Source organism: Schistosoma haematobium, chromosome ZW (genome assembly GCF_000699445.3).
Source record: "Schistosoma haematobium chromosome ZW, whole genome shotgun sequence".
Taxonomy (NCBI): Eukaryota; Metazoa; Platyhelminthes; class Trematoda; order Strigeidida; family Schistosomatidae; genus Schistosoma; species Schistosoma haematobium.
In genome coordinates, this window is record NC_067195.1 from 87733368 (window position 1) to 87758574 (window position 25207).

The 25207-nt window shown below is 36.3% G+C and overlaps 2 protein-coding genes across 3 annotated transcripts in view; one reads left to right on the forward strand and one right to left on the reverse strand.

The window, feature by feature from the left end:
* Positions 1-19831, forward strand: part of RAB3GAP1 (Rab3 GTPase-activating protein catalytic subunit) — a 57913-nt gene extending 38082 nt beyond the window's left edge. Inside the window, exons 21-23 of the mRNA XM_051212618.1 lie at positions 2283-2527; positions 5179-5454; positions 16562-19831. Of these exons, the coding sequence (XP_051072808.1) occupies positions 2283-2527; positions 5179-5442 (509 nt within the window). The 3' untranslated portion in view covers positions 5443-5454; positions 16562-19831. The remainder of the gene's footprint in view (positions 1-2282; positions 2528-5178; positions 5455-16561) is intronic.
* Positions 6285-25207, reverse strand: part of GTF2H2 (General transcription factor IIH subunit 2) — an 85793-nt gene continuing 66870 nt past the window's right edge. The window contains exons 15-17 of one of the 2 annotated variants that reach the window (XM_051212619.1): positions 24779-25112; positions 20942-21921; positions 6285-7257 (exon numbers count right to left, since the gene is read on the reverse strand). In XM_051212619.1, coding sequence (XP_051072809.1) covers positions 21820-21921; positions 24779-25112 — 436 coding nt within the window. In that variant the 3' untranslated portion in view covers positions 6285-7257; positions 20942-21819. Of the gene's footprint in view, positions 7258-19924; positions 25113-25207 lie in introns of those variants that run through there. The other variant, XM_051212620.1, reaches the window with a different exon arrangement.

Genomic DNA, 25207 nt, shown 5'->3' on the forward strand with positions numbered 1-25207 from the left:
ACGCGCACCCTGGATTCCACTGCTAGCCACTATCCATCTTTGCTTAGAATTATTACGGATTTAAAATAAATGAATATTTCTTATTTTATTTCAGAAAATTTTCTCAGTATTATGTAATGTATGAATAAGCTCTTGTCATTTTGAAAAATTCCCAATCACATTATGCTTATGTGAGACTGGGAAACAAATTCAAATAGATAAATGAGCGTATAATCAGAGAGGGGTTTTGTTGAGATTGTAGCAATTGAATAATTGAATTCATGAGTCAATTGGAGTTAGAGCACCATGGAAAACCTGAGGCACTGGACGGGCTATTCAGCAGTTCGCACCCACGATCCCGCCCCGCGAGATTCGAACCCAGGACCTATCAGTCTCACGCTCGGACACTTAAATTCTAGACCACTGAGCCGGCATCCAACGATGTTACTATTTAACTTCAATCAATCCACGAAAATGAGCGTATGTATTGAGGTATAGAGATACAATAATGTTTATTCAAAAAGTAATATAATCGGTGATAATGTAGATCGATTAGTTAATAGTTAATTTACTTGATTAGAAAGGTCGTATTTTAATATTGACGGTCTAAACATAAAAGACATTTTGCTTTAAGTTCGATAGTACATACATGAACTGAGCTACATGAAACTCAATTGTCAAATGAATGAAGGCAATCGGTAAGAGTTCCATTGCACTCAAGCTTCTTATTAGCTCATAGTCGTAAACGTGGTATCTCTCTCTGTGCAGGATTGAAACAAATGAAACCATTTTGATAATACATCTATTAAGTCTTCATATGTATTCACGCTCCCTATAGGGTACGTTAACTAGTTATTCGTAGAGTCAGCTACAACGTAGGATCAAGCACATATATGCATCGGTTCAAGTTTCCACACACCATTAGCATATCAAAATAATAACCAAATTCATTGAATCAGATACTTCTATGGTAGTAATATATTAAAAACGTAAGATTACATATAAGGATAGAGGGAAAGAATTAGTCCACAAAAATTATGGTATGAAGTAATTTTAATTTCACAGTTTAAAGGAAGACAAAGAGTGTATACACCTATTTCATTGTGATCGATTTTGAGCCATGTCACTCAGAGTCTCTAACCATTGGTTGCGATGGTCACGCGGACTCCAACCAAGTAATATGCATCTGCTAACATATCTCAGAGTAGAAGTTATTGACTTTATAGTATGATAACACGTTTTGGTTTGACCGTCCCTAACTTTCTTCCAACCATCTCCAACACTAGTCAGGATTGCGCGTCGTGGTAATCAGTGTTCAGACATACGTAACATGTGACCCAAATTATATATAACTATAAAAATATTGTCTGTTCTGTTCCCTTGATCTGAAAATGCGTAATTAAAATGTGTTACTACACTAACCTTATTGTATAGCTGTAACGTGAACTACCCTAAACATAATCAAAAATCTATATATTTATTTCTATTTATTAATCACTATGATGTTAGTGGTAGTTGGTTTAGGTGAAATTCCCATGATCACCATTAAGCGAATTACAACGTAAGTATTTACTGAGAATATCTTTATTGAAGATTTAATAAAGTTAAAATTCCAAAGACAAGTAAATATCATCGTAATTCTGATCATAAAGTGTTAATTAACTATTTGCATTGGTTCTATAACTGACCTTACGATCAATCCGCAAGAAACGTATGACCTTTCTGGTATTATCGTACAATCCAAAACGCATAATATTAGTAATATCTTGTAATGATACTGTGGTTTTGGGTTACTTGTATCCATATAAGTAGTATATAACGGTGGTCAGGCATAGAATGTATTTCAGTAGAAAGTCGATGAGGAAAGAACGGAAACGGAACGCAATTAGTATAAAAACGCATGAACAATGAACTGATATTTGTAGAGGAACAGTGGAGTTCGATACGATGGATTGATATTTTGCAAATTAACGATTTACTACATAGTTCAGAGATTTTACTGAGATGCTCTATAATTTCATTTCAAATATATTCGATTGTCCCCACTGGTGTTCTTGTTCACTACAATATCATTAAAAAAAACGAATGGTACAATAGATCCTAACAACTAATAACTCAGAGTCAGAAACCAGTGATTGCTCTGCATAAACTTAGTATGAAGTTTCTAACTTTTCAATGACTTATAAATCGTTACTGTATGCTAATGAAAGTTAGTCTTTTAATGTGTCAAAGTAATTCTATGTAATAATTATAATAATTATTATATTAACTGAGTATACATTTCCTTTTGTACTTTTATACAGATTATACTTATATGTTAGATTCGGATGTATTTTTAAATTGTCTATGTAAATTATCCAATCATGTTAATCTATTGGAAAATATAACCGGTCAATTGAATGCATGGTCACCTAGTTTAGGCGGTTGGATTAATTTGTCCAATACGACGACTACTACCAGTACAACTGTTACTAATGGGAATGTGAAAGAAACTGAACGTGATATGATTTTAAAATTATTGAAAATGTTATTTGATAAAAGTATCCCTGTAAGTTATGATTATCAATTATATTAAATCATTAATATAATTTTACATTAGAGAATATACACATTTGACTTACTACGGTGAATCAACCTTATATTGAACTCTTCTGTTGTATGCTGTAGATGGAGACAAAGCCTGTTTACAACATGATTTCAGTTTTTAATGGCATTTGGTTTTAGTTGAAATCTAATACTCTCTCATAACTAACTCATAACACTGAATCCTAAAAAGAGGGCATAATTTTCAGGGGGGGGGAAAAGAGGGTTTAGGTACATTACATGTTGTCTGAAGACCAAACAGTATGTGAGAGGAGGTTATGGATAAAACAGGTTATTGAAGTATGCAAATTACGCTCCCAGTCTCTATGCCGTTGTCTGGTTTAGAAGGATAATCCTATTTTTACCTATGATTTTCGTACAATTGATTCGGTTTGCCAATTACAGCATTTTAGTCATTTCACAATCTTCTCACTAGGTTAGGGAAATATGTAGGAACTATGTGTATCTAAGTCGGATGTCGTAGAACATAACACAAATTTGATCACAATTTCACTTAATTAGTGTCAGATTAGACAGTTAGCAAAGATTAGTTCGATTTGAAAATAGGCGTTTATCATGAAGTGACATCAACAGGAAAATCAGGTAATACTTAACAGCATGGGGGTTGTGAAGATTGTTGAGTTTTTGGTTGAGATCATGAATCAATTGATGTTAGACCACCGTTGGAAACCTGGAAGCACTGGACGGCCGTTTCGTCCTAGTATGGGACTCCTCAGCAGTGCGCACCCACGACCCCACACCCCGCGGGATTCGAACCCAGGACCTACCGGCTTCGCGCCTGAGCACTTAACCATTAGACCACTGAGCCGGCATCCAATTGATTCATGATCTCAACCAAAAACTTAACAATCACCACAACCCCATACTGATAATTAACATGTGCTCACTAGTGACTAGCTTCGTGAGGGAATTCTCGGAGTTCTAGTGAGAAGTCGTGACCAGTGGAGCTAATCCGTGTCGGGTAGAGACAGGTATCTGCCTCAGTACAATGGAAGTTGGTCGCGCAATTTCGTGAATTGGTTGATGTTAGACACTAACATCATTGGATGCCGGCTCAGTGGTCTAATGGTTAAGTGCTCAGGCGCGAAGCCAGTAGGTCCTGGGTCCGAATCCTGCGGGGTGCGGGATCGTGGATGCGCACTGCTGAGGAGTCCCATACTAGGACGAAACGGCCGTCCAGTGCTTCCAGGTTTCCAACGGTGGTCTAACATCAATTGATTCATGATCTCAACCAAATACTTAACAGCTGTCACACTCTTGAAGTGGTATTGATCCCGTTACCTTATATGGGTTCCAACTCAAAACTGTTGAATTCCACGGATAATGCATCAAATTTCTTTATAGACATGTAATTTTATATCGGTCACTGGGCATTATTCCATCAATGATTTGATTACAAAAATAATGCACTTGACTTCTTGTCATGTATCAGAACTAGTAATAAAACCTGACTGACTAAACCGAAGTACGCGGAATGGAGTTACAACATAGAACCGATTGATTGGAAATTGAGTGGATTAACGACTAAGTCATTAGGTTATTATTTATTATGATTGTTTATCATCAAGCAAATGAAGAGCGATCTTAATGCTGAAAACGCACTATTTCTTAGGTCTCAAGTGTTATGGAATGTAAATGTGATAGATACACGTTTAACTGTCATAACCTACAAGGATAATGATAGGAAATGGAGTAACCTTCGTTAAACCTTGGGATTTATAGTGCTGTGAAATTTCAATCTCACATTTGAATATATAAACAACTTGCTGTTAATACTACGTGTTGTAGTAAAGAATTCTAATAATTCATGGTTTAATTGTTTTTTTTTTAGAATTTTTTGAGACTTCTTTCGAAGATTATCGGGTCATCCAACAACAAATCACTGTTATGACTATTATCTCAGTATAATCTTTTAACCCAAAACCTATTGTCCCAGTTAGTTCATTTATTAGGACCTATTTAAAATCGTCTCGGCGAGGCCCAGTGCTGTGGGCACTTTTAAAATTGCCCTCAAATGCTCTGCTGCGACCGAGAGTGGGGAGAGTCAACTCTCTCTCTCCAAATGCTCTCACATGACCACGCGCATACAATCATTACTAGAGAAATCCTACTCACTACCTTCTCGTAGCATTACTGTTGTTTGTGAAATTGAGAGGACGAAAAGCGAATGTCCGGCGCTTTAATCAGTTTGGTGGACATGGAGAGTCCACCTAAGGTAGTTGGAGAGCCATGATTCCAACCCAATGGTTTACATGGACTCCAATATTCTGAAGGAACAAATGGAGTATGAACCAATTATTGGTCACTGGCTACCATGAGACTGCATCTCCTGACGTTGCCCCACTCCTTTATGGATTAAACCTTTAGGTCAAAAGCTCAGGGTGTGGCTTCCTAAGGAAACCACCTGCTTCGGTTTAGGCACCTGGGGAGTATCCCAGCCCTCACACAAATTGAATGATTTATGTGGCGCATATGTATTTGGTGCCTTCTTGTACGTATGTTTATATGTTTAAATAAAAATAATTAAAATCATCAGATAATTTTCATCTTCTGTTGCTTTTTTTTTCACTTTCTCCTGTACTGAATTGTTTATAGAATGAATTAAATTCAACAGGTGAAGGAATATTTCAATTTACCAGTATTCCACAAACATGGTTACCACCAAATCGTCCAGTTGATCTAAGACGTCCAAATTATGAATTATATTTATTCTATACTGAATTACCTTATCCAAATCAATTAACTAGTCGATTAGGTTCACATCGTTTATATATTGAATTACATTATGATAAACAAATATCAAATTATAAAATTTTATTAATGGCTGGTAGTTTTAGTCATGATACACAATTTTTTTAAGTAAATCACCAAGTAAGTATATCAATAAATGTTGTTATAACATTTGGTTTTACTTCATCTAATGTTATAACGGTTGGGTTTCTACGTTTACATTTATGGAAAGTTAATTTACCCTAGACGAATATCTACACTAGATTCTCACTTCACCCAATGTCTATTCTACAGGGCGTCAACACAAGTCAGATGATCAAGAACATGTGATTAGCCTGACCACAATGTAAATATATTTCCACACCAAAAACCCGACACAATCCAACAACAATGAACAATCAATAATGAGTGAGTGATTAATAAGAAGAAGAATATGAGAATACATAACTCATCTGACACCTTTCTGACTAAGCAGACAACCAATCATTATCATCCACGCCCACACATTATTTATCATTATTGTTATTAATATCAGATGGGTTTTGTAGATATTATAGTAATTTCAATGGATTAGTTGAAATTAGACATTAACACCATTGGATACCGGCTCAGTGGTCTAGTGGTTAAGTGCTCGCGCACGAAACCAGTAGGTCCTGGGTTTGAATCTCGCGGGGGCGAAGTCGTGGATGTGCACTGCTGAGGAGTCCCACAATAGGACGGAACGGCCGTCCAGTGCTCCAAGGTTTCCCATGGTGGCCTAACTTCAACTGACTCATGATCTTAACCATCGAAATTATTGTTATTGTTATACATGATGTTTATAATGTATATCTATCTTATTATTAACTTGTTTCATTGTTTACTTCAGTTCTTTAATTGATTATTAAGATTTTTTATTCTTATTTGCACCATATTTTTCACACATTTTGTTTTGCACTACTGATATGATATATTAAAATGTTTTAGTATATCTACAAGATACTTAGCTAATAATAGAGATTGAACATTAGGAGATATAGAATAATAAATAAGAACTTTCGTCTAAATTTGATCGAATAGTTTCCGAGTATTTGGGAGCCGAGTTTGTTATATCTTGTAGACTGTGTGCCCTGTTAATGATACCGCCAATTAGAGAACAGTGAATTATCGATCGGACCAATGACGCATGAAAACCGTGCGAGCAGTCTAGAGTACTTATCGGCTCTGCTTCTTACCTAATCCAGCCAGTTAACTCCAAAGCACCAATCTCAGCCTCTGCAATATGAATCATGTATTTCAAACATACTGAATTTATATACACCAGCTAAACAGACCACATCGTATCATAAAATAGGAAACAACATTTGTACAAGATTTAAGCGAATGTGGCTGTGAATGTGGGAGGTAATAATTGATAAACAGGTCATAACTCAAGAATGGTGAATCGTATAATAATAGTTCATAGGTCAAAATAAAACTCGTAATAAGAGGAATACGAATATGCATAGTTTAGTTACATAACAATTATACGACTAAAAATATACGTATAGTTTTAGACCAGAAATAGATTCCAATAGTTAGCGTTCATTATTCTCATCGGGATATAACAGAATTGATGTGAGACATTGAAGATTATGAATGTTGTATTTGTAAAATCTGAGCGAATGAATTTGAAGTAAATCCAACGTTTCGTCTGGCAATCAGGTTCAAGCTTTTTCTTTGAAAAGTTCAGAAAACAATGAATATTTAAGCTACACTTTTAAAAAGAAGTAGAACATGAATACATCTGCTTTATTGAAACTGATTCTATCATTGAATACCTTCGATCGCTATTTGTGCTCATCTCAATCAAACAGTCTTTGTCTACTCACATTGCATGTGTTAGTAGGTCCAAGATGGACGTAGATTACACATATGTCGACCACTTTGATTGATGAATATTCACCTGATTCGATGCATGATCGTCTTCATATGATAATAAAAGAAAACAAGAAAAAGGGTATTTATTCCCTTGATCTTTCAAATTATTCACTATTAATAAATTCATCATATTCTATTTTGTGTATATGTGAATAATAATTGTTTGGTTTGTTTTGTAAGGTATGCTTTCTTGGCATTCAGGTGGAGTGGTATGAAAAAGAATACTAAACTTACAAATTAAGCTAGGAAATGTTTCTTCTCAGTTATTTCTTCGTCATAACTCTACATTAATATATAAAATCAGTGCCAAAATAATGCTCGATCAATTTAATGGTATATCTCAGTCCATTCATTCGATTGATAAATATAATACATTGAAGAGCAATTTTTTATCAAAGATTCCAATATAGTAGACCACTCTAACCAAGTCAATGTAACTCAGAATGAAAACCACGTGTATCTTGAAAGTTGGGACTTGAATTGAAGAATTTGATAAAGATGACACTAGTATGCAGCAGTAGTTATCCACTAAATGAACAAAAATTGTTGGGTACGACACAGTGAAGATTGCGGATAACCTCAAAGTTATGACTTAAGACTGCTAATCGATATCACGTTTTAAATTCACCAATCGGAATCCCGAATATAATTTTGTCTACTATTCCGTTCATAAACTAGCGTCCTAAACTTGATGAATTATTCATTTTGACGTACACAATTAACCTTGGGCTGACCCAAGCTGAGCTCCTACTGACCTACCATCCCTAAGCTTTTCTCTACTTCTTACCTTCAGTCTGAAGAGAAGCCATCCTCTTTCAAGGATAAATAGGTTTATGTACTAGCGTATTGAACTACAGTCGCACTATAAAACAAAAAATACATCACTATACATATACAATCCAAAAACAACTGTGAATAGAGCAAGTTGTCTGTCATAACTTGGTAACAAGTTAATATTAAGACTCATAATAATAAATAATAACAATAAACGGAATATATAAATGTAATAATTCAGTAACTGCACAACAGAATTATAAATATTGACTCGGTAAACGTTTACCAAAGTTTCCCTACTTTTACAGTATCTGTCCTGTACAGCATGATTCTAACTTTGTTCCGTCTACTGTAATTTGAACAACCTGCTGGTCGCATGAACGTGTACTTGTTTATTCAGAAATAGGATAATTTTCTAATACATTATGAATAGAGAATATTTGTAGAATTGAATCATAGGCTTATTCCGATCATTATTCGTGTATTTTGGCGCCAATCAGTGAGTGATGTTGAGGTTAAAAAACAGAGTGCCAAGTAAAGAGGAAATCGGTTGATGAGGTGGTAGGTTTTCATCAACTGAGATCGTCGAGACATGTGTTACGCGTACCCGATTACCTTAACAGTCTACGTTGTATGGGTAAGAAGTACGCTAGAAGAAAGCTATTGGGAGCCAAATCAAACATTAGTACTTAAAATCACTGGTTGTTAGATTGGGTCACGCGGGTAGGTGTGGATCTCCTGGTCGCTACTCGACTATTATCATAGCCGATGGTTAGAGACTGTGCGATATGGTTCGAAATGATCAGAAATGAAGAGAGTGCATTCGTTTTTTGTCGTCTTTTAGTCCCTGAATACCGAAGTAACTTTATACCCTGTTGTCTCTTTTTAATCCTACTACTCTGGCATTTGAATTGAACATTTCAGCTTACTGTGCTGATATGTTAGCGCTTCAATGGACGTACATATGTATCACGTTCTACGTTCCATATGACTGAAATACATCTATAAATGTCGATTGAATTAATGAAGGATAAAACGTAGCATCTTTTGTTTAACACTTACATAAATCTGAAATTTATTAAAGTGGTTTGGACATTAAACAGTTGAACCTGACGCAAGATGATAAACCGTACATATATTATTGTATCTATTTATATGTATGAAATGGCCACGATTTTCTTTCAACAACTCGAACTTTAACAAATAGTTCATTTAATGATTGAATTCATGAGTCGATTCAAGCTAGCTAGACCATTTGATAGCCGTCTCATCTTAGTATGAGACTCTTCAGCAGTGCCCCGACCGTTGTTGCTACCTTGACGTGGTGGTCGGGCTTGCCTATCGTGATGAAGCAACCGAGCTATACTGACTGGAACAACCGTTCCTCAAGGTCCTACCATATCAGAAAGGTCGGTTGATAAGCGGTAAGACTAAAAGCAACAAACCCAAGGTCCGAAGGCGAAGTCGTACTGCTGACTGTACAGAGGTGTGACAGCAGTAAGGTGTTTCCTTCAGACAACCAGCATGATAGCGATGCTGCCTTCCCACAAGGAGGGGAGGGGTTAGAAAAGGTCGACCCTAAAATCACACACCTCGCCTTATCCCACGGATATCCGTCTCCGGCAGTAAGGTCTCAACAAGTACGGAGGTAACACAAAAATTATTCAGAAAAAGGTCGTGGGTGACCGACCTCAAGCAGTTGTCCCTTGGGCACTGCGGCCACGCTCTCAGGTAACCAAGACCACCTCTAACCCAATTTCCTTTTCAGGTACCTCCAGAACAACCCTTCCACGGTGTGGGCGACCGGGAAGTGATAACCGCCCTCATACCTCTAACAGCACTCAAGACCACTGTATTCATAATCAACCTCCCTCTTCAATTCCTATTATTCCTCCTACATCGACTTTCACCTCTAAACTTCCTTTTTCGGCTTCCCCCTCAAATGTCACCATAACCAACGATTCTAGTGCTCAAAACACTCCGAGGTCTACTGGAACCTTGCTCCACACTACACATTGGAGCCTTCAATGTACGCACCCTATGTCAAATCGGTCAGCAGGCTTCCTTGGCTAAAACCCTAGAATCTCTTACCATTGATGTATGCTGTGTCTCCGAGACACGTCGTTGCCTTTTTGTTTTTTCTGCCTACGCTCCCACCAACTGCAGCTCAGATGAAATGAAACATGAATTTTACAGAAAGCTATCTGGACTTCTTCAGAAAGCTAAACGTTCAGACATAGTACTCGTAGCAGGTGATTTTAATGCCCAGATAGGTAGTTTAAACCAAACAGAAAGGCATTTAGGTGGGTATTTTAGTATACCGGCTCAGCGAACAGATAATGGTGGTCGTCTGCTGCAACTGTGCTCAGACAATCGCTTATTTTTAGCAAACACAAACTTTAAGCATAAGGACAGACATCGTCTAACATGGCGACCCCCTACACCAAACCAACGATGGACTCAAATAAACCATATTGCCATCAGTCGTCGTCGGAGAGGGTCGATAGAAGATTGTCGCTCATTCTGGAGTACCTGCTTGTACTCCGACCACGCCCTAATACGGGCACGCATCTGCTTGCGTTTCTCTGGACGCAAAAAAGCCACATTAAAAAGACCCATTAGAACTGAGTTGAGTAACGGGAAAACCAAAAATAGGTTCCAAGAACAACTAAGTTCACACTTAGGTAGTTCTGAAGACGAGGCTGACCCAGATGTTGCTTGGAAAGACATACAAGCAGCTGTGGAAGCAGCAGTGACATCTATTAGCGACTTAAACCACAAGGTTACAAAGAACCAGTGGATTTCTTCAAAGTCTATCACACTGATGGATTCTCGCGAACTCGTCCCATCAGGTTCCGAACATGATGAAGAGCGACAACAAATCAGATCTAGGTTAAGAAAGCGTCTAAGGAACGACCGTGAGCAGTGGTGGGCAATGAAAGCAAAAGAGATGGAAAAGGCGGCGACTATAGGGAACACAAGACAGCTTTACAGACTAATAAAGGAAACTGGAATTAATAAGTCAAGTGTAAGTGAGATTATATCGGAAAAAGACGATACTCTCATCTGCTCCCAGTCCAGACGTTTAGAACGATGGGCGGAACATTTCAGAGATCAGTTCAGCTGGCCTTCAGCTACTCTACAACTACCCTCCATTCCCAGACAGTGTAAATGGAACATTGAAGTAGGTCCCCCAACTCTCGCTGAAGTTCAAAAAGCCATAGTTAATCTGAAACGAGGAAGGGCAGCTGGTCCAGATGGACTGGCTCCAGAGGTCTTTAAGGATGGTGGTCCAATTTTAGCGATTAGGTTGACTAATATTTTAGCTAATATCTGGGAGTTAGACGTTATCCCATCTGACTGGTCACAATCAATTATCGTCCCAATATATAAGAAAGGGTCAAAAACATCCTGTGTCAACCACAGAGGGATTAGTTTAACTAATATAATATCTAAAATACTAGCCATGATAATTATCAGACGCCTAACTAAGACTCGTGAACTGCAAACACGAGAGAACCAAGCTGGCTTCAGACCTGGTCGTGGCTGCATCGACCACATATTCATCATTCGTCAGGTTCTAGAACACAGGCATACTTATCGGCTTCCGACGATGGTGGTCTTTCTTGACTTAAAAGCAGCATTTGACTCTGTAGACCGCGAGACTCTGTGGCAGTGTCTGTCATTGAAAGGCGTACCTCAGAAGTACATAAACCTTGTGAAGGCTCTTTACTCGAACACTACTAGTCGAGTCAGAGTTTATGGCGAACTGTCATCTGCCTTTGCAACCTCAAGTGGTGTCCGTCAAGGCTGTCCACTTTCTCCATTTCTGTTTAACTTCATCATAGATCTACTGATGGAAATAACATTCTCGTCTACTGAATTCTCGGGTATTGATCCCCTACCAGGAGGTCCACTTATCGACTTAGAATATGCAGATGACATAGTCCTGTTTGGTGAAGACGCTGACAAAATGCAGAGTCTTCTGGTAGCACTGAGCAACAATGCCAGAATGTTTGGAATGCGCTTCTCTCCCTCTAAATGCAAGTTGTTGCTTCAGGACTGGCCTGCGTCAACATCTGAACTAAATACAGGGAGTGAAGTAGTCGAACGCGTTGACAACTTCACTTATCTTGGAAGTCTGATCAGCCCTAATGGGTTGGTGTCTGACGAAATCTTAGCACGGATTCGTAAAGCTCGTTTGGCTTTTGCCAACTTACGTCACCTATGTCGTAGGCGAGATATCCGTCTATCAATAAAAAGACGAGTATACTGCGTAACAGTCCGTTCTGTTTTACTTTACGGCAGCGAAACATGGCCATTAAGAGTAGAAGACACTCGTAAGCTATTAGTATTTGACCACAGATGCCTTAGAAATATTGCTGGCGTCTGCTGGGATCACCGGGTAAGTAATAGTGAGGTTAGACACAGAGTATTAGGGAATGATGGTAAATCAGTTGATGAGGTTATGAATCTTCATCGACTGAGATGGTTGGGCCACGTGTTACGTATGCCTGAACACCGATTACCACGTCGTGCATTGCTAACGGGTGTTAGGAATGGTTGGAAGAGAATTAGGGGCGGCCAAACCAAAACGTGGCATCAGTGCTTGAAGACACTAACTTCTAGTCTGAGCCATGTTGGTAGATGCAGACTACTTGGTTGGGGTCCACGTGACTATCGTAACCAATGGTTGGAGACTCTTGGTGATATGGCTCAGAATCGATCACAGTGGCGTCAGTGCATACACTCCCTGTCTTCCCTTAAACTAAGAGATTAAAATCACTTCATACCTTTCTTTCTACGAACTAATTCTTTCTTCCTGTACTATATCCTTATATGCAATCTTTCTCCTATATATTACCACCTTTGACCTAACCACTCGTATGAATCCGGTGTTCATCTTGCTGTGCTAATGAGGTATAGAAACCTGGAACGATGCATATATGTGCCTGGTCCAACGTTGTAGCTGACTGACTGACTTCAGCAGTGCTCATCCACGACCTGTTCATTTATTTTAATTCAAGAAATTACAACAACCACAAAAACTGAATTCATTGTGTTTCACATCATACCTCATCATCATTATTTCAGTTTTAAATCATTTATTATTAAAAACTAAAGAGAATTAATAAATGAATTTTGCGCTTTACTTTAACAACATCGTTGTTGCCAGTAGTAACCACTTATTGAAATTGTAGGCTTTAAACATTTCACTAACTTATTAAGGAAATAACCACACAGTAATTGTGATTTTAATGATGATTACCTTTAGTAATAATAATAATAATCATAGAAGTGATAATCTTAGTGTGACTATTGTAATTGGTGACATTTTTCTTAAGTTGTTTTTACATGTCTTTTATTGATGGTATTGTTGCCATGGTAACAGCTTTTATAATAACTAAATTAATAGATTAGTTTTCTGCCGGGGTTTTTTGTATGGTTAAAATACAGTAAAATATTTTTCTATAAAAAAAAGATTATAAAGTGCAATTCAATAAATGAAGTTGTATAAAAAAAATTTGTAGTTGATGATACTTTAATTAACATTTAATGATTAGAGGGATGATAAGAACAAACTATAGTCTAACTGTGTAATGATTTTTTCATTAAAGAAAATTTCTAAATTGATAATACAACGCTGTCAAAAGGTAGAAGAACTGATTAACAAAGAAATTCTTGTATGATTTTGAAATGTTGGAGAAGATTTGTAGCTGACTTGGATGATTTTGATGGAGTTTTGTTCTTTGAATTGGATAGTTTAGTCGTGAAGCTTTCATTTTGAAGTTTTTGCTGATGATGTCGTTCAGAAGAACGATGAAAGCTTTACGATCAAACCATCTAGTTCAGAGAACAAAACTCCATCAAAAACAACTTACATACCTTGTGTAGAAACGGCTCCCGGTGAACTCAAGGAAGCTCTGAAAGATCTGAAGACATTTCCTCCAAAAAATCGTTTGAAAGAACATTTCAGAATCTCGATATGTAGCTCCTTAATTGGAAAAATTCTGAAAACCACTGCATACGGATTGGTGGATGACTGTAATGATGAATTGCTTTTTAATAAATACTATAAATACCGGAGTATTTTGCATCATATTTGACAGGTTGGAATAAGATTTTCTTCAACCCATATTTGATCTTCTAACTTGCGACTTGCGATGTTCAAACGTTCGAGTGCTCAAGTTGTACACGGTATAGCAAAAATTCAAGTTCTTGTACTGAGACACGCATATGATATTTGACACAAAAGATAAACATTTTTAGATATTAAAATGATATGATTTCTTGGCGATTATATAAAGTGCTAGATGGTATTCATCAATGACTGATATCAGATAGGATACCATTGAAAATAAAAGAGCATTGCACACCTAATGATTCTACAGTAATAGTATGCACGTTATATGACTTCACCAGCGATAAGTCACAGGACATTCAAATCTCTTAACCACTTAGTTGACATTCAATTTACCACACATCTTAAGTTAATTGTATAAGATCAATTTGATTAGAATACTATTTTCAATAACAAATTATATTCAAGAGATTCTACATGTTTTCGAAGTAGAATATATATGAACTTTCCAGTTCATTGTTGTTAACCTCAGTGTACAGAATACACAAATAAACATTTCTGGTGATTTCATATTTAACAAGATACCTTGTCTTATTACTTATTCTTCTATTTATTTATCATTCTATACCCGTAATAACATTTATATTTGTAGAGTGGAAAGTTCCTACTGTTATGTTTGAAGCGATAACGAGTTCATCTAGTCTGAGAATAGAACAAAGACTCTGTGACTCATTGATAGATAAGTTAGCTATTTTGATGCATCTCAGCCCTGCTAACTAGAGAGAGCAGTCCAAGTTCGAAATGGGGAAATATATTCTTCAAGCAGCCAGAAGCACGAGCAATCACAACAGGCACAAATCAAACGTATACATATACATCAAGAAATTGTCCTTGGGAAGCGTTAAAAATTAGCATACTAAAAGATACAACCAACCAATAGCATTTAAGATCCTTCCAAGTGGGAAATATGACATGAAGGTGAAAATGAGCGCTTTTGGTGCGAAAACAAGAAATTCAAATTTTCAAAAATAAATTGATAAAAATAAGGTATTTATTCAGTGAATTGTGGAGATCTAACATCCCCAACACTAATATGATAGAATCTGTGAATGTATGCGAAAGAATCTAACAATCAATAGATTTTAATCCTTCACAGTAAATAGATTATTGAATAGATTGAAATACAATATATATTTTGATTGAAAACTAAGAAGACAATATAACTTAATTGGTCATTCAAACTCAACTTTACACTATATTGACGGTTTAACAATACTGTAGTGAACAGAATACGAGTGGAGACAATCGAGTGCATTTGAGATGAAATTACAGAGCATCTCAGTAAAATCTCTGAACTATGTAGTAAATCGTTAATTTGCAAAATATCAATCCATCGTATCGAACTCCACTGTTCCTCTACAAATATCAGTTCATTGTTCATGCGTTTTCATACTAATTGCGTTCCGTTTCCGTTCTTTCTTCATCGACTTTCTACTGAAATACATTCTATGCCTGACCACCGTTATATACTACTTGTGTGGATATAAGTTACCCACACCATAATACAAATGTCAAGAATTTGTTTGTTTAGCTACTATTGTACAGGCAGATACAAAATTATTCAAAAGATATGTTGTTTGTTGCTAAGTATTAGAGTCATTTCACTGTTAATAGTTAGCATTGAAAGTTAATAATTCATTGTTATTATAAGTGAATTATTATTAGTTTAGCTTAAAATAGCACTATTTTTCTAGTCTCAAGATGATATATCAAGATTGGAATGCATGTGCATGCACTCAAATGATGAATCTCAAATAGAACAAAACGTGTATTTTTCATTTTATTGACATATACATCAATTATATACTAAAACTTGTAAGGAATGAATATATCGAGGCAATTCACTTACAATGCACATTTATCAACAAAAACTCAGTTCTGATTATTAATAACGGGATAATTCAAATCCTTACCAACTACTTACGTACACCTGTTACTCCTCATGGAGGTGCAAAGGTCTCCCACAAGCATATTCCATCCAGCCCTGTTCTTAGCAATCCTCCTAAGCTCTTTCTATTTGTTATTCATCCTTTTCATATCTGAATCCCGACATAATGTGTTCTTTGGCCTTCCCGTTTTCCACTTCCCTTCAGGATTCCAAGTTAGGGCTTGCCTCGGGATGCAGTCTGGTGATTTCTGTAATATGTGTCCTATCCATTTCAATCGTCTTTACTTAACTTTCTCCAACTGGAACCTGGTTTGCTCTCTCCCACAAAAGGTTGTTGTTGATCGTATCCGGCCAATGGATGTTGAGTATCTTTCGTAGACAGCTATTTAAAAATACTTGTACCATTTTGATGATGATTGTAGTAGTTCTCCAAGTTTCAGTTCCGTACAGTAGAACTAACTGTCTTGACGTTCATATTGAAGATTGTGACTTTGATATTGGTTGACAGATAGTTGTTTTGAGTTCCATATGTTCTTCAATTGTAGAAATGTGGCGCTTGCTCCCCAATCTTTGCCTTTGTGTATACATCCGATCCTCCTTGCTCATCGATGATGCTGTCAAGGTACGTGAAAGAATCCACCTCTTCCAGAGTTGGTTGGTTGAAAGTTGTTCTGAGTTCCATATGTTGTTCAATTTTAGGCCTTACCAATTAACACCTTCATTATTCCATATTAATACGTTTTCATATCTTCTTTAACAATGTTATTGTAATGAGTTTCATAGTTGTTATTTATCACAATTTAACCATTTAATCAGTTAAACTATTCAACTATTCATTTTCTTCTTAGTATTCCCATAATGCTTTGATCTATTATTATTATCACCCGAATTACTATCATCATTAATAAAATATGTTGTTTTTCTTAATGAGTTATTCAATAGAGGATTGTTGAAACGTTGGAAATTTGGTCAAGTATATAGAAGAGTTTAAATAAAAATCAATAATTATGAAAACGAGTAAAATTTCATGAACAACAGAATGTAAATAAGAATAAATAAGTTTGAATAACAAACTATAACGAATATTCAATGAGAATAGAAATGACTTAAGAATATGAATGAATAACTTTCTTAGGTCATTATTATTCGATCATAGGTGAATCTTCCTGGTACCATCGAGTAAGTAGTGTAATTGTTGAGAAAACAGGTATTAGGTAAGGATGGTGAGTTAATTGGTGAAGTAGTGAAACTTGGTCAGTTGAGTTGTCTGGGACACGTGTTACGTATGCTCAACCACCGACTACCCCGACGAGCCACGTTTTATGGTGTAGGAGAAGGTTGGAAAAAGCTAGGGGCGGCCAGACCAAAACATAGCACAAATGCATGAAGTCACTGACAAGTGAACTGAGACATGTTGGTAGATGTAAAGTATCTGGTCGGGATCCGCGAGACGATAGCAATCGATGGTTAGAGACCTTGAATGACATGGCTCAAAATTGTTTTCAATGGCCCAGGTGCATCCACTCTTTGTGTTCTCCCAAATTCTAATCTTCTGAATTCTTCATGTCCCTTTCTTTTTTCTCTTTCCAAATTTATTTCACTGAATTATACTGTTTGAATAACATCTTCAAACCCTAATGTTTTCGATTACTGCTTATACTCTTACTACCACTAAGGAATTTGAATCGATAATTGTATCTGTGAGCTAATATGGTATGGCAACTCGATCTGATGTATGTACTTACGCACAAAGTTCTAGATTGTTGCTGACTGACATAAATATTAGTACAAAGGGGCACCGAATACATATGGTCCACACACGTCACTTGAATTGCATGTAGGTTGTGATACTGCACGGGTATCCAGATCAAAGCAGGTGGCTTTCTTGAGGGAGGAGTGGACCACGCCCAGAGATATATATTTTGCCAAAATACATCCGTATATAGATTGAGAAAAGACTGACTATTAAACTGAATTTGTTTTCTTTCATAATATATTTGTTATTATTCTGACTATACAACTTAGTCACAATTTTATTTAATAAAGTTTAAATGTTTATAGAAAACTATAGAATCTAAATAAGCGTTGTACTACAGCAGTTTTCTTGGCAACAAAATAGATAGACCATAAAACCAAGTTTAAACAAGAAACCTTTTTGATACTGTATGATAAACAACCAATTCATTCAAGATGAACATCATCATCATTAGAAATAGGTGACTAACTAACTTAAATTGACCAGTACATGGTGATAAAGGTTTAACCACTAAAATGTAAATTCTTTTTAATCAATGATGAATAGAATCAAGTAGAGAAAAAAATAATCATCTTTCAATATGGTTTATATAGATGATAGAAAAAAAAAGGCAAGTTCGAATTGCGGAGAAATGCAATAGTATTGATTAGCCTTAAGGATATTCCACGGTATTCTAATCAAAATAGTTGGTTAAACATGATGGTTTGTTTTTTATTATTCAATCAGAACAGGATAGAATTTACCAATTACTAACTGGTCAACTAATCTTAAGACGATTAATTTATAGAAACAGACATAGAACAGTAATCTTTATTGTTGTGACTTTATGTCCGGTTTTTATCACGTGATTTATCCACTAATCAAAATACGACTTATACAATTTTGGTGGAGTTTTGTTCTCTGAGCTGGATGGTTTGATCGTGGAGCTTCCATCATTCTTCTGAACGACATCATCAGCACAAACGACACAGAGGACAAAGAAGAAACACCTTAAAGAAAAAACTAATCAATATATCAAAACCACCCATGGAAGAAAACACAAACAACTGCATGATCAATCTGTCAAAACAACCACTAACAAATACGGAAGAACACCTGCTCCAAAAGGGACTAAACTACAATACAAGCGACGCCTCAAAACTGGAATTCTTCGCAGCACTAGAGTCATCACTCAAAACATCCGGGATCAGTGAAGAAATAGAACAGGAAATAAGGCAAACTATAGTACCGATAACTCAACTGGTGAAAGAAAACAACCAACTGACTCCACAAGAACAAAAGGCCTTGAAAGAACTCAGAAATAGAAAGGATATTGTCATAATACCAGCGGACAAAGGACGCACCACAGTTATCATGGACAAAGAAGAATACATCAACAAAGCCGAAGAACTACTCGAAGATAAGAGCACATACAAACTGATGGACACAAATCCCGTCAAAAAATTAGACAACCAAATTTCAAAGATTTTAAACAAGCTAGTCAAAGCAGGAGAAATAACAAAACAAGACCAATGGAGAACGAAATCCAGTGGACCAGTACGACTTATACAATCTTCGCACTGTGCCAAACCAATGACGTCCGACCGGTATGAGCAGCCTAGCGTTTTATTTGGTCCTATGTCTGCCTAGCCCGTCCACTTGAGTCCAGAAAACCAATACCAGCTTCCGATATGCGAATCGAATTATTTATTTTAGACATACTTGGTTTATATATCAAACAAACAAACCACAACGCACCATAAAATAGGAAATAACATTTGTACACAATAAAGCCAAAACGTGACTGTGAACGTGGGAGGCAGAAGTCAATAAACTGAGACAATAACTCTAGTCTCTGTGTGAAGAAGTACCTTATAATATCTTTTTGGTTTCTTTCCAGTTAGTCAGCTACAATGTAGGAACAGGCACATATAAGCATCGGTCCAAATTGCCATACCTCATTAGCACAACAAGATGAACACCGAATTCATAGTAGTTAATTCAATGATGGTAATATATAAAAGAAAAATTGAATATAAGGGAGGAAGAATTACTTTGTAGAGAGAAAGATATAAAGCAGTTTTAATCTCATGGTTTAAGAGAAGACAAAGAGTGTATACACCTACGCCATTGTGATCGATTCTGAACCATGTCACCAAGAGTCTCCAACCATTGGTTACGATAGTCACGTGGACCCCAACCAAGTAGTCTGCATCTACCAACATGGCTCAGACTAGAAGTTAGTGTCTTCAAGCACTGATGCCACGTTTTGGTTTGGCCGCCCCTAATTCTCTTCCAACCATTCCTAACACCCGTTAGCAATGCACGACGTGGTAATCGGTGTTCAGGCATACGTAACACGTGGCCCAACCATCTCAGTCGATGAAGATTCATAACCTCATCAACTGATTTACCATCATTCCCTAATACTCTGTGTCTAACCTCACTATTACTTACCCGGTGATCCCAGCAGACGCCAGCAATATTTCTAAGGCATCTGTGGTCAAATACTAATAGCTTACGAGTGTCTTCTACTCTTAATGGCCATGTTTCGCTGCCGTAAAGTAAAACAGAACGGACTGTTACGCAGTATACTCGTCCTTTTATTGATAGACGGATATCTCGCCTTCACCATAGGTGACGTAAGTTGGCAAAAGCCAAACGAGCTTTACGAATCCGTGCTGAGATTTCGTGAGACGCCAACTCATTAGGACTTATCAGACTTCCAAGATAAGTGAAGTTGTCAACGCGTTCGACTACTTCACTCCCTATCCTTAATTCAGGTGTTGACGCAACAACTTGCTTTGGTTTCTTTTGCCTAACGAGACTAAATAGTTAATGTCACGAATTTTCCATATCATCCGATTGGTCTTTTTCCTTCGCACATCATTTATCACATACTTTTAATGAATCACTTTGTTCATTCTTTCAAGTTTTGATCTACTAATGTTGAAACATCTATTCAAACTCTTAGTATCACTATCAGCATATCAGGCATCTTAATACTACCAATTTGTACTTATTATATTTGATTATGCAATCTATTCCATTATTAACATTGATTAGTTTAATTTTGATATTCTTCATACAAATGAATAAATATTATTGTATTCTACAGTAAAGCCTGTTATTTGATGAAATATTATATTCTAATTTACAACATAGAGATATTTAATATTCTAATACTCACAGCATTTTTCCTGATGGCTACCCCATTTCACTGATAAATTCTTCTGCCGATGACTCATCTAAACGGTTTCGAGCCTCGATTGTTGCTGTTTGCGTAGTCGAGATACACGCTCCAAATTATGTTTATGTATTACTCATTAACAGATACATCATAATCTGAAACTTTAGAAATTATAAGGCTATACTGTTTTCTCAACATGGACCACAGTACAGTAGAACGGATTATCGATTGGCCAATCGATATCGAAGACTTTTATAAACACTACATGAGAAAAACACTCTTTGCAAAATATATGCAGGTACATCCAACTGACGAGTCCCAAATAGGATGAAACTCGCGTCCACTGCTAGCCACTGGTATAAAGTACCAATCAGAAGTGACATAAAGGTCATGTACACTTCATTAGGGGTCAAAATGGGTCAAATTCCTAAGGATAGATTGGTATATATACATGGATGAGTAATTGTGCATTTTATTCGGTAGTCCAATACACTTTCTTGTTCACTCTAGTGTTCTCACTCAAGTAGTCATTCGGGGGCGGGAGATTAGTTCATAACATACCGAGTATCAGTATCAAATTTCAGACACTATACGTCACAACAAACCTTATCTATCTTAGCTTCTAACAAATATGTAAAGTTTCATTAAATGTAATCACCACAATAAACACATAAATCAAAGAAACTGGTTATTAGAAAATGGAACATTTATTTTACAGTTAAAAAGGGGAACGCTCTAAAAAAAAAAGAGAGAGAACAACAATTCTCATAAAGGATTTCTATTTTATTCATAAAAGAAAAATGCCATTTGACTGAACAGTTTTCCTGTTCAATTATTCTATAAAATTATCTCAATTCACCAATAGTATGTTTCATCAATCATAATAAAGTTAAACACCCAGGACATGAATGAATGGAATCATGTAGAACAGCATCACATGAATGACAGAATATAAATTTACATTTAGGACATTGATATCCCTAAGACAAAAGCAAATAAACAAATAAAGACAAATGATTTCATTTGATCAGGAAATAAACAAAAAAAACTTGATCACGCAAGTAATGATTGAGCCTGATAGTTATATGTCTGATATGGTGAGATAACATTGGTGAGATGACATTATTTAGTCTTTATGGTTGAGATCATGAGTTAATTGAAGCTAGACCACCACCATGTAAAACCTAGAGGCAGTGGATGGTCGTTTCGTTCTGTTGTGGGACTACTCAGCGGTGCGCATCCACAATCCCACCTCGCAAGGTTCGAACACAGGGCTTATCAGACTTATGATCTCAACCATTGAAATTATTATAATATCCACGAAAACACTTACGATATGAATCAACACATGCTCACTAGTGACTGCTTTCAAGAGGTATTTCCTGGAGTTCTAGTGAGAAGCAGTGACCAGTGGAGTTCAACCGGGTCAGTTGTGAGATAGTAACTAACTGATGACAATGGTAAATGTGTCGCTCAATTTTGTGGATTAGTTGAAGTTAGACATTAACACCATTGGATGCCGGCTCAGTGGTCTTGAGGTTAAGCGCTCGCACGCAAGGCGGGACCGTGGATACGCATTGCTGAGGTGTCCCACATTAGGACGAAACGGCCGTCCAGTGCTCCCATGCTTTCCATAGTGGTGGTCTAGCTTCAATTGACTCATGATCTCAACTATTGAAATCACTATAATATCCACAAAAACCTTTCTGACATTACTTAGGTTAATACTTTTGTATCAATTAATTATGAATTTTGGTCAGGGTGACAGCATGACGATTAGGTCCCCTGTATCAATTCAAGTGAATTGTATTTACTGTGTATGTTTTATTAAAGTGATTTCATGTGTTTCCACCTATATGATATAACTGTGCGTAAAAATTATATTATGAAGGATTGTATTTTGGTCTAATGAGTATTTGATTTTGGGAATTGTTTTGAGAGGTTTTAGAGGAGTCAACAGATCATGATTGTATCAATCTTTCGTATTGTCACTATACATAGTGAAAATTGTATAGGTTGTCGTTTCACAGTATAAGCAGTAGAATTCAGGAATTGTGATGTTCCCGTATTTTTAATGTATAAGCATTAAGACTGCAAACTTAATAGATTCAATACGCACATAACAGCGACGACTCACCAACAATGGCAGTTGGCCATCCGTGTCCAACAGAGGCGATGTGAATAAAACACAATCGACCACCCAGTTACAATAGTGCCTTCGGAGTTAATCCTTCAAATATAAGTGTCTCAATACTCATTAGTTAGTGAGTGTACTTACACACCAAATTGCAAGCCTACAATCACTTAACGTTTTAAAAAACCTTTTATTCATGTTAAGTGTTATTTTGTAAATGATTATATCACTAAGTTAAGTGAAAGGTTCGATCATGTGAATTCACATATACAGCTAGTATTGTCGTCTGTATAAATTTATTTTTTATTTCTATAGTGATGATGTTGGAACCACTAAATAAGCAATTTCGGGGTTAGATACAAGGTACTAGAGACTGAATCTTTATCCACTGTAGTTGTTATTCACATGTATCACGTATGACCAGCCACCATCTACCTAGACAACAAGATGTGTGCTGGTGTAGCAGTACTCTGGGAAAAAGTCAGGGGTGGAGGATACAAGACGTGATATCAGTCCATGAAATTGCTGACAGTTAGAATGAGCCGTGCTGGTAGGTGTAGATAACTTGGTAACTAATAAATGAAGACAGTGGGTGATATGGCTCAAAACCAATGGCAATGGAACAGATTTATTCATACATGTCTTAAAACAATTAATACTTTTGATTCAGTGAATTTATTTTTCTTCTCCATCCATATTATCTACGCCTGTTTTTCTATACTGCTAATGATAATTTTAGATTTATCTTGCTGATTCCATCTCACTTTGCTGATATATTGTGATAGCTAGAACCAATGTAGCTACGTAAATGTACGTCAACTGAAGAAAGCACCAACCGCCTGTTTCACTCTAGTTTCGGATTCCTTGATAATGAACACAAACAGCTACAAAGAATGAAGCCTATAGTTAGTTACATTGTGCATAAATAGTCATGTGGTTTTCGAGTTCGTTACACACTTAATACAGTAATTCGATCAATGAAATGAAACCAAGAAAACTTTCACTAACTTAAACTATAGTATAAGAAAGACAATATTTGTTTGTGTAATATTAGATGCGTCGAAGAAGTGTCTAAACCATGCCATGTTTTTATGGTAGCACGTAATGCTTTATCCACTTTGCGAACAAGATTACACATACATAATTGTGCTTTTGCCAGATTTCCGAACCAACAGAATCGTTCAAGGACAACTTACTTTGTATGGCTAAACCGTACGTATTATTTATTAACAGGAGAAATATGTAATCTGTCCATTAATACCAACCACTAGCTTTACAACATTCAGGGTACATCAAAATATTCTAAATTTGTAGTAATACACTTGTCATGTATTAGTATGCATTATTCCAAACGTTCATAGAAGTTGTTAAAAGTCAAACTTTTCATTTGCCTCGTCAGGTTTCACTTTCAGATTACGAATTCTAGGCTAGCATTTTGATAGAATTGTAAACCAAAAGCTTGTGAGCAACCATTGTTGCATGTACAAACATATTTTCGCTTATTCACTGGATATCATGAGAACTTAGGAAGAAACTACACTCATCGATTAATAACAACTGGGAAAACATATGCTATCAAGGTCAGACTGACTCAATGGGATAAACGTTTAGTTCATAGTCATTAAGTGCAATCGCTCGGTTCATGATATATTTATTGAACAAACTACATATTAACCAATACAGTTAATTCATTCATAACTCACAGGAATTTTCAACGGTATCATTACATTACAACCAAAGCAAACACGTGGTTGATGATCAGTAGTACAATCTGTTGAATCAATAGTTTCTTTTGATTTTTCTTGATTATCTAATGATGTTTCACTAAAACTATCATAACCATTTACTGGTTCAAATAAATCTAATGGAAATAAATGATGATAAGCACGAGCAAGATGAGGTGCAGCCACTAATGTTAATCCACAAACATTACATTCAACTGGTAATTCACAATATGCAGCATGACATCTTGGACATGCATAATGTGGATTAGTTGTAGTATCAGTTTTATCATTTGTTGATTTATTTGATAAATGACTAAAAGAGAAAAAAGTATTTCATTATTTAATCATTTGATTAATACGAAGAAAACTATCGTATCATAAATTTGTAGTTACTTTAAGAAATCATCA